Source organism: Medicago truncatula, chromosome 2 (assembly GCF_003473485.1).
Source record: "Medicago truncatula cultivar Jemalong A17 chromosome 2, MtrunA17r5.0-ANR, whole genome shotgun sequence".
Taxonomy (NCBI): Eukaryota; Viridiplantae; Streptophyta; class Magnoliopsida; order Fabales; family Fabaceae; genus Medicago; species Medicago truncatula.
In genome coordinates, this window is record NC_053043.1 from 10534167 (window position 1) to 10545630 (window position 11464).

The window sequence follows — 11464 nt, forward strand, 5'->3', positions numbered from 1 at the left end:
TCACATATATTTGTATTTTGCAATGATAATAAATAAAAATTATTATAGTCTTTTTCAAAGGTTTGTTTGTATCTACCATGACCGATATTTATAAAAGGTTTGATTTGATGTTGTTAATTTTAAAAGAGAGTAGTGATATATGTACATCTGTTTCAAGACAACTTTCATGACAACTTTGTTTTTCTCTTTTCTTATTAGTCAAAAACAATGGAGAGAGAAAAACGAAGAGAGAGGAAAAAAAACATCATGTAAATGAGAGTAAATGAGAGAGTAAGTTGTCCAAAAAGTTGTCACTAATGGCGTAATTTGTAGTGTTCATTAGTGTAGTTCTATATAATATAGGTTTTGATGCAACAAATAGCAAGTGACATTGCAGTGAATGATTATATCAAGTAGCAAATAACTTTTAGAAAGTTCAAAACCATTTTCCTCAATGCAGGTTCTATGACTTCGATTGATGATCCACACCATGTTATCCAATTTTGCAATTCCTTATGTAACTTGTTCTTATCTAATTTACCTTTTGGACTTGTGACACTAGTTTGGATGTTTATCCCACTGTCATATGTTCTGCTAATTACCAACAGCCATAAACTAAGATTGATGTACATGACTATATACGTAACATTAATACTGAACTTCTTGTAACTGTTTGACATTATTATCTGATGTCAAACGAAAAATCATAGTTTAATTTGGGGTCAATTTTGTTAATGAAGTGTGCAATGCTCAGTTTATTGGTTTTTTTACATAACTGGTTAATGAGTATTTATTTTTGTTTTGAGGTATTTAAGAAATGCGTCCCTTATGGAGGCCTAAAGCACATGATTGAGTCGCCTTATGCTTAGTCGGGTAAATCTTTCTAACTTTGTCACGGTCCAAAATCGCGAACTATTACATCCTAGTCTGGCAAGCCTAATGACCAAACTTCACAGACAATAAATAAGCAATTCCCAAACTAACTTTCAGTTCACAATAATATTTACTGAAATTTCAAGCGAGTGCCTTCTATAATTTCAACGTTTCCAAAATCATAATCATGTTCATAAACCTATATCATCAGCCAGAATCTAAAAAATGGCATATCTAGATTTTGTACAACTCAAAATATAACATTCCTAGACTCCCAAATATCTGCAGATACACCAACTCAACATATACATAAACAAAAGCCATCCATCAAGGAGGCCTATCAAAAGAGCAGTGACGCTGCCAAAACTCAAGTCTGCTAAACTTCTGAAACCTAAAGCAATGCACAAAACAAGACAGTTAGGAGATAAATTGCCATTAAAGCCAAGGTAGGGAAGTTAATTTGTCATATAAAGAAAATACTAACTTGCACTCCAGAATCTCTTGAGATCAGCTCAGAAACATCAACAGAAGACTTTGTATATCTTACCAACCCATCGGTAAAAGTATCACCTAATTAAATAATGAACACGAAAAAATAGGCCATCGCATTAACATTTGTTTCACCTAACCTATTTTATTTGAGAGGAATGCCCATAAATTTGTATGAGATGCAGTTTTCAGTATTTTCGAACCCTCATGAAGTTTACTCTCCAATAAAAAATAAAATAACCACAATTTCGAACAACAAAAACCACCAACAGATTCAAAAATAACTCAATCTTACAAAAAAGAGAGCTATGTAGAGTTCAGGAAATGTGGCATATGCTTTGAGAGTAGAGAAAAGTAGAACCTGGTGCACTAAGGGGATCATGTACAGCGACTATTTCTCCAGCACGAGCCACTTGGATCGCCTGTCGATTTTGGAGAAGAATCCCAATTAGAATTTAAAAAGAGATCTTGCAGAACAATTATATGAAGGTCCTCCAACAACATTCAATATAATGAGAAGACCCAGAAATCATGGTGAAAATCTAAAAACTGAGCCTTACCTCATGATAACTCAACCCAATCAAAAGAGGAACCTGCATTTGCAGAAAAGAAAGGCTTCAGCCACAGAATCACTAGTCTCAAATATGCAATAAATGAAGGCAGTGACAGGAAAATGATCTTAAGAGTGCACACCACCGCATAGTGTTCAATCATGTTTCATGCCTCATTAAACTAATAAAAGTAAAAATTAGATTTTAAATAGACAAGGCAGAACAATAATACAAAAGTTCCCCAAAGACATTCAATTTAATGGGAAGATCCAGAAATCACAATGAACATCTAAAAACTAACCCCCAAATCATCCTTCCGCGGCTCAGTTGAATAAGGAACCTGCATTCGAAGACAAGAAAGGCTTCAGCCACAAAATCACTAGTCTCAAAACAATATAAATGAAAACAGAGACATGAAAGTTATCTTATGAGTGCACACCACTGCATATTGTCATGCCTCATTAAACTAGTAAAAGCTGAAATTAGAATTTAAATAGATATGAAAGAACAATTATCCAAAAGTTCTCCAAAGACATTCGATTTAATGGAAATATCCACCTCATTACGCAACCCAATCACATAAGGAACCTGCATTTTCAAAGAAGAAAGACTTTAGCCACAAAATCACTAGTCTCAAAATGCAATAAATGAAAGCAGAGACTTGAAAATGATCTTATGAGTCCATTGTTTTCAATCATGTTTCATGCTTCGTTAAACTAGTAAAAGCTAAAATTAGAATTTAAATGGATATGGAAGAACATTTATACAAAAGTTCTCCAAAAACATTTAATTTAATGAGAAGTTCATGGTGAATATCTACAAACTAACCCCCTTCTTATCCACTCGCAGTTGAAGCGGATGAGGAACCTGCATTTGCAGAGAAAAAGGGCTTCAGTCACACAATCACTAGTCTCAATATGCAATAAGCGAAAGCAGAGAAGTGAAAATGATTTTATGAGGGCACACCACTGCATAATGTTTTCGGTCATTTTTCATGCCTCATTAAACTAGAAAATGCTAAAATAAGAATTTAGAAATAGATATGGCAGAACAATTAGACAAAAGTTCTCCATAGGAATTCGATTTAATGAGGATATCAACAAATCAAGGTGAAAATCTAAAAACTAACCCCGATCTCATCTTTTCGCATTTCAATTGAATCAGGAACCTGCATTTGCAGAGAAGAAAAGCTTCAACAACAAAATCACTAGTTTCAAATGCAATAAATTAAAGCAGAGACATGAAAATGATCTTATGAGTACACACCACTGCATATTGTTTTCAGTCATTTTCCATGCCTCTTTAAACTGGTAAAAGCAAAAACTAGTACTACTCTTTGTCGTAGCAATATTTTTAGAAAAAAGTACAAAATGAGGGGACAATACCTGGTAATGCAAGAGGATAATAATTCTTAGATATTTCTTTGTAGAATAAGTTTCTTGAAAAAAGAGTCAATATTGCTAGTAGGAAGTATCAATTAAGAAATTGAATATATGCACTGTTTAGAGACTTGAATCCATGGACTAGTAAGAAATGGATAATGTGAGGGTAAATAGTATTAAGAGATCCTATCATTTGGTATATCTTTTTTATTCCTTCATCGTAAGATAGAACTTAAATACAATAACTATAATTGTAGATTATCAAAAATGTCATCTTGAATTGAGTCATATATCTATAAAAAATGAACTACCCGAGTTGCAAAAAACCAAGATTGTAGCAAAAAATAAAAGTAGATCCACAACACAAAACACCATGCGCACAAGACCAATGCTATCAAAGTAGAACAGTGGCGAACCTTAAACTTACCTTGAACGTCTTGCCAGTGTCAACGTTTGTGATAAAATCCCCTTTCCTAACGATGCCGTCGTAGATTCTTCACACAATAAAAAAAGCAATACATATATTATAAATTATGAGTCAGGATCCATCAACACGATAAGTCAAATTTAACTTAAACCTTCAACATCTCTTTGTAGAAGGTGAATTAAATCAATCCAACCATTAAAGTAAAAATTCTAATTCTCGTTAAGTAGATATAACCTATAAAAATTCATAGATCTTTAAAACGATATGGCCATCACATCATCTTATATTATAAAAAAAATTGTCACAGTGATTAAGAATTTCAGTTAAGTGCGGCTAATTTTCTAGATTTCATGTTAAAATGTGAGTCAAATTTATTAAATTGTCCTTTTTGATAGTTAGTTGAAAAACTAAAGTTAAATACCCACGTTATTTTTTTTTAATTATATGAAGGGTATATTAGAAGTAATACCATTAAATAGTGTAAACGTAGTGAAATTGTACTATAATATTGACCAAGACAAAACAAACAAACAATTTTTTCTAGATTTCATGTTAATATACTTATGTATATTAGTATATATATAAGACAAAACAAACAATTTATAATAGGATTATCGACGTGTAAAGGTTACGGTACCTTAGATATGTTAGTAGATCATACTTTCTCTTTAAAGTGAAAGCCAGCGCCACAAGTGTACCCTGTTAAAATAGCCAAATAATATTCTTTTTTAGCATGTTAAAAAATAGCACAACACCACCATGTTTATCAAGATTTGTTGGAACAGTGTGGTCTTTGCTATTATGTGGTGCCTAGGATTAGAGAGTGAATTAGCTTATGTAGAATTGTGCAGTCTTTTTTACTAAGAACCTTATGTTTGTCTTTGAGATTAAAAAATTGAACATTTGTCATTGGCTTTGTGAGAATGCGATCAATCTAAGCCTGAGCAGGAATATAAGTCACAACTAGAAATTTGGCAAGGACTTTTTCTCGAACAAACAACAAATCAAGGTCTAGGTGTTTGGTTCTAGAATGCCAAATGTGATTATGACTCTAAGCGTAAGTGCTGCTACTAATGCAATAAATGATTGCCGTGGAGATGGGAACTTGCAGCTCATGAAGTAAGCATAACACCTTGAAGTAGCTAGGGCTATGAACAACCAAGTTAGGACAAAGACATGAGAATGCCTCAAAAGTAGACTTCACGTTATCTACATTAGAGGCTGAATCAACATCACAATATGCCATAACTGTTGCCCGAGCAACTGCAACTGTCCCCAGAACTTCAATCACCGGCAAGGCAATCGCAGAGGTCGGAGGGTCGACGCGAACTTCAGATACCTTATAAAGATTCTAGAGTAACTGAATTCATAGAGAAAATTGTAGAATTTCTAAACTGAATTTCTTTGATTATGAATTGTGATTACTATAAACAATGTGGAATCATCTATTTATACTGCATCCTATGACTGGCTACTGCCAGTTACACCTGGGCAGTGAGTTATGCTTGTAACTGATTCAATCGATTCGGTTAGAGGTGGTGTACTAATCGATTCAGTTAGCTAGCCTAGGTTCTTTCCTCTATTAATAACAAAGGCTAAGAGCATTTTCTCTCGAGCAATATAAATAATCTCATTCAATTGTTTCTTTGAATTTGGTACCTTTTCCTCATTCTTAGATTGGACGAGAGCATAATTACTAGCTTCAGTTGGACACGGCAAATAATTAAGTACACCATCCAAAAGTAGTTGTAGCCCCTGGATCAGAAACAACAAAATATAAAAATATAAGCTTGTATGTATTGTTTATGCCAAAATCAATGCTATCAAATGTGAAGGATGGTAGCACGATGGCGTTTTATGGTGGAAATAGCGGCTAAAAAATGGAGGATTTTAAGCCTTCTTTTATGGTTCACCATCCGTAATCATTAACTCCATCCAAAATAGCGTTAGCGCTTACAAAGAAGGGACCCTTAGTAAAGCTAGAAAGCTCCTTTGATTCTTTGTCAACAAACTAATGACACAACTATGTCCCTCACTCTCTCCCACTCCTAACTACCCATAGCGAGGCATAACTAACTGGCCAACCAACACAACCTAACAACTAACTCTCCACCCTAGCCGACCTTTCTCCGTTCTAGTATATATCTACCACATAAAAGGTATATTTAGGATTGAATCTAACATATGATCCAAGTCATGTTCAACCTCATTGTCTCACTTTGGCCAAGAGCATAGGATGGGTGCATCACATTGGGATTTTAAAAAGACTTGTCTGTGATAAAAAAAATTGTTAAGACTTTTAATTAAGTAAATAACCAAAGTACTGAGGTATTCAATCACAACAATTAGGAATTTTCAAACGGGCGTCTAAATCTAGTGGCATTCAAAGACTTTTTATAAAGAGTGGTGTTATTTGAATATCAATTTGTTTGACAACCAAATGAAAGTAAAAATATGTATTGGCATGAAAAACAAAGTAATAGAGAGAGAAAGTAAAAATATAATGTGAGTATGAGAGAGAAAGTTGTTAGAAAATGGTTATACAAATATATTTCTCTTTTACAAATTACAAAGAGTCGTGTGGTATTTAAAAACTTTTTAATATCAGTGATTTATTTTATAAATTAGATTATGTTGGACATTTGTAGTGACTTTTTAATTTCTTGTCATAAAAAAGTCTTACTTTATAACATGAAATTTCTTACGATTTTCGATTCTTATGGGTCATTTTTCGGAGACAAATTGTTGGTCTTAATCACAATAAATGGAATGAAATAAATAAACTTTCAAAATCATAACAAATTCATCACTATTTTAAAGCAAAATTTATTTAGTGAATAAATTTCATTCACAAGTTGTAAAATGGGCTGGTGAATAAGTTTCTTGATATAATTCATGTTCTTAATTGATCTAGAAAACCTGGCCAATATCTCTTTTACACAACCATTTGAAATCAAAATCCACCATTCTTTCTTTATGGCCTGGATCTGAATTGAATAAAAGAATTGAATATATCGGTTGACTCCTTTTGAAACAAACAAACCATAATCCTTTCATTAAATATTTTAGCCATTTGCATCAAAATGCACCAAATATATCCTCTCCAAGTTGAGTTGACCATATAAATATTACCAAAATAATGATTGAAACAATCAAAATCAATAAATACTAATAATGATTTTCCGCGGCAATAAACTACCGAAGGGGTATTTCGGTATTTTACTGGTGTGTTTCAGCTTAAACATATGTGAACAACAATTTTCTTACTTAAAAAATTCTTATAAAAGTGATAAGGATGCAATGATATTGGGCCAGCAAAGTGGGCCTAAGGCGTGGAATGTCTATGTGAGGAGAAACAGGAAGCAGCACTACTGATGTGGCAGCAGTGTCAGTATGAGAAAGTGTGGTTTAGTTATGATTTCTGTTATTAAGGAGTGATCCAAAAAAGGGGGGAGGTTATGCAGTAGTTTGTTTGCTGTTTGTTAGGCAGAGAATTGTAATCTCTCTGCGGAGCTCAACTCTAGGGTGGATTGGGAGTGTGTTCCCATCTGCATTTCCAATTTCTAACTCAATAATACCAACACCTTTTAGTCATTTGTCTTTATTGTTTGTTTTACTACTCTGTTTTGAGGTCTGCATCAATAAGGCATTACATTCAACAGTCGTTTAAAATTCACAAGACTTATTTTATGCCAAAATAGTCTTTTAAAATCACAATCAATACAATGAGCATGCATGAAATATAGAATGTTCAAGTTTGGATCATATTAGTGTTCGGGCATGCCCAAGTATGTGCACACATGTGAGAGAATATTATGAGAGATTGATGGCTAAAAAAATCATTATTAAGATAATTAATATCAAGAATATAAAGAATATAATGTTTCAGATTAGGAGTCCAAAGATCCCTTAAACTCTAAACTAATGGTTGGACAATTGTTCTTAATAGGATAGGATCCCATAAGTGCAAACCTCTTGGTGCTTTGTCTCCTAATATACGTGTCAGCCTAGTGTAACAAAGCCTAACAGTATAAAGTTTCCAACTTTTCAAAAGAATGGTAGATCATAAATTAGATTTCCCCCTACATAACAATAGTAAGGGAATGGAAAAGATATAAACAATACCAGTAGATAGCTTTTAGAACAGCAGGATTCTTACTAGATTTTATTAGACAGATATTGCTCATTTATTGTTTAATGAACAGCATTATTCTAAGTAGATTTATATGAGAATGATTGGTCTTTTATTAATTATATGACATAAGATTTGACCAGACCCAGAATTTATGTATAGTGTCATGTACCACTAGTAGCCATCATCCTACTAAGAATGCTACAAGTGAATTCAATTTCCAAAGTGAAGTGTCTGGAAAACCAAATCTAAATTAAATCATAATCATAGTAATGAGTCGAGATTAAAGAAAGTGAGTCTACCTAAGAAAGAAAGTGGAGAAATGAAGGTCAAGACCATACAACAAAGAATTCAAGTTAATTTAACACTTACCTTATACTTGAAAGCACTGCCCATGAATATTGGTATAAACTTCCGTGCTATGGTGGCCCTACGAACTGCTTCCTACACACACACACAATAATAACAAAAAGAAAACTGTTTACAAGATAAGATCTGTAGATGGGAGGTGGGGGCGAAGTAACAACTGGTTTTCGTATATCACACTATATCTAAAAATACATCTGGCTTCAAAGGCACCTGAACAAAAAGTGGGTTTTCCAATGGATCTAAGCCTAAAACGAAATACATGCATAAAATGGATTTGAATCAGGCATTTGTTTTTCAACTTCGTCTCAAAACAAAATGGATAATACTGACATATCCTCTCCATGAAAGAAAACAGCAGCAACTTTCGTCGATGAGTTTGCTCTTTCATGTTTTCCTTTTGGCAACATTGTCTGATACGATAAGAGGCACATTTTTTTTCTCCCATTTGTTGGGCCCTACTTGAAGCTTCTCTTCCAAGTGATAATATTGGTCAATATTAGAGTATACATGCCTCATCAGTGTTGTTGATTGTGAAATATGGCTGCGAGCCGAGAATCCTCCAGAAACATATGGCAATGTCATAATCACCTAACAACCACTTTTTATCCACTTTTTGTATTGGAAAACAATATGCGGATAAACTTCATTATATCTTAAAATATTTATATTATGTTTCACATACTATATTATGCTATCTTATTCGAGACCCATGCAACATTCTATACCATTAGAAAATGACATGTATGTGCTATTTTTAGTTGAGACACGTTTAGGATGCTCAAACTTCAACATCCTCAACACTTGAAGACAATATGTTGATAAACTATTTATCAAAACAAAAACATAGGACACATCTATGCTAAACGTAAAACCAAATAATTAGTATGCAAAACTGCGATGAAAAAAAGAAAGACATTGTTCCCACACCTCAAGATCAGCTGCTGAGATGGGCTTGTCACCACTGAAAGCTTCTGCAAGTTTATCGTCCACCTCGGACACAGTTTTTATAAGTTCACGCCTTTTCTGTGACACCAAGGCTTCCATATATCCAGGAACTTCTTCAACGAAAACCTTTTGTCTGCAATAAGAAACAACTCAGTAATATGAAGAATAATCACGGGCATAACCAATGCAAAAGTTTCAGAAACAGACCCATTTGAATCATGAAAAAAGTAGGCCTTTAAGTGCACAAGATCAACAAGTCCCTTAAAATTATATTCCAAGCCTATTGGAACTTGGACTGCAGCAATATGATGTTGAAGCTTGGATCTTGCCTGAAAAATAAAACAAAATGTTCTACAAATAAAAACAACAGTATGAATTTGAATTATAAGTAAAACTGAGAAATAATTATAAAAATGCCCAAGGTCGATAATAATTAAATATTATAAGTTTATAAATCTGAATTGAAGTTTTTTTTTTTGAAGAATCTGAATTGAAGTTAGACTCTATTTGTATAAAATATAGATAAACTCACTGAAGATTATTATTAAAGACAAGTAAGTAGCATTTGAAGAATTTTGAATTCAATTTTATTGTACTTGTTGAAGTTCTCTTTATCATCTAAACAGATTTGTTCAATTAAAACTACAAAAACCCATGTTATCGATAGCAGTGTGAAGCAACACAATCGCGATCTACGGCACAAAATAGAAACAACGCTCAACTCTGCTCCACTATCCTAGATTGACAACATAGTACGAAATTTAGAATCTATCCAATCCATTTAGCTCAAGTTTACCTGATATAAAACTCCCCATGGATTTGCTCCCTTATGGTCAAGATTGTTGATAAAAACAAGTCTTGGAAGTTCATATCCCATCATTTGTTTATCAACAGAAATGGAGTGGCTGTTCACCCCATCAACACCAGAAAGAACAAGAATGGCACCGTCAAAGGCACGCAGAGCATTCTGAACCTCAGCAGTGAAATCAACATTATCAGGTGTGTCAAGCACACTCATCTGCAATGACAAATTTTAAATAAAGTCAATAGTATATAAAACGTTAACTGAATAATATATGAGTTTAGTGCCATTCCATGAATAAATGCAAGCACGGAACTAAGAATATTACTGACTTTTGTATAAGCAGCTTATAGTGTTTTTGCAGCTTATCATGATAAGCGCTTATGTATATGTTAATATGTTGTTTTCATAAACTTAAACGAAAACTGTGATAAGTTATCCAAAACAGTCTTAGAAAACATATATGAGTAGATAAGTTGAAATAGGTTAATCCAAATCAGTTTATTACTACTAACATTCCATCCATATAATGATGCAATGAAAGAAAGAAACAAAAAACTGGATTAAACTTAAATATGATATGCAACATTATTACTACCTTATATTGTTTCCTCCAGTTGAAGAAAGTGAGATCTGCGGAAGTAGAATCGGAAGTTGGACCATTCATAAGCCATTTAAAATGTCTACGGCTATCTCGTTTTTTACCCTGATTCAACCACGACTCTTCTTTTACAATAGACTCATAGTACTTGTCTCTTTTCTCGGTTTCTTTCCTAGCTTCTATCATCTTATCAATATCCCCCGTGTATAACCAGTACCTCTCCGTCACCCTCACCTTGGAAGGGTCAAGGAGCCCCGAGATCCAGACGTTGCGCAGCTGCTGTTGCATTGAGTCGGACGAGAAGCGACGGGAAGTGGCGGTGGAGTAAAGGAGGACCGGCAAGGAGAAACGAGCCATGTGGTGGTGGTGGTGGTGGTTGCTATGTTTCTAGGATTTTTTATGATAGAGAAGGGAATGGCGATTATTATATATAGCGTGAAGCTAAATCGTACTATCATCATCGTCGTCATCATCTTCGTACTACACTACACTCACTCAATCGATCATTTTATATTCCCGCTTCTTCTTCATTCTTTCCGTCGTTTTCTGTCAAACGCTGCCGTATCCAACACGCTTTGCAAATTACTACACTACCTTTTTATTTTCCCAACAAATTACAATCAATAAAATAATAATGTTAATTTCCAAAAAATAAAAACTATTTTGAATTTAAAACTTTTTAAGTCATTTTTTATTCCTTAAAAAAAGTCATTTTTTTTATTAGAATTACATATTTGTTGTATCTTTTATTTTTTATCTTTTAAGGTAAATAACTGATTTCATATAAGAAAAAAAGTGATCCTTAAAAAAACTTATTTCATGTAAAAAAAAAAAGTTTAATACATGCTTTGCTTTGGTCTCTTAACTTATTTTTGGATTTCATTTTGGTCTCTTAATTATAAAGTGTCTCAATT

The 11464-nt window shown here is 33.4% G+C and overlaps 1 protein-coding gene across 1 annotated transcript; it reads right to left on the bottom strand.

The window, feature by feature from the left end:
* Positions 1 to 987: 987 nt before the first annotated feature.
* LOC11416670 (elongation factor G-2, mitochondrial) lies at positions 988 to 11044 on the bottom strand. The gene is made up of 16 exons (XM_024776190.2): positions 10548 to 11044; positions 9944 to 10165; positions 9355 to 9476; positions 9130 to 9280; positions 8206 to 8277; positions 5361 to 5456; positions 4339 to 4400; positions 3702 to 3768; positions 3022 to 3060; positions 2721 to 2759; positions 2451 to 2480; positions 2194 to 2232; positions 1902 to 1934; positions 1703 to 1763; positions 1337 to 1422; positions 988 to 1243 (listed from the first exon to the last, which is right to left on the bottom strand). The coding sequence occupies exons 1-16, from the start codon at positions 10905 to 10907 to the stop codon at positions 1229 to 1231; spliced, it is 1494 nt and encodes a 497-aa protein (XP_024631958.1). The 5' UTR covers positions 10908 to 11044; the 3' UTR covers positions 988 to 1228.
* Positions 11045 to 11464: the final 420 nt, after the last annotated feature.

Coding starts and splice junctions, on each gene's coding strand:
- LOC11416670 (XM_024776190.2), bottom strand. CDS start 10,907: ATGGCTCGTTTCTCCTTGCCGGTCCTCCTTTACTCCACCGCCACTTCC. Junction 3,061..3,701: donor ACACTGGCAAGACGTTCAAG/GTAAGTTTAAGG, acceptor CTGCAAATGCAG/GTTCCTGATTCAATTGAAAT. Junction 1,423..1,702: donor TGATCCCCTTAGTGCACCAG/GTTCTACTTTTC, acceptor TTATTTAATTAG/GTGATACTTTTACCGATGGG.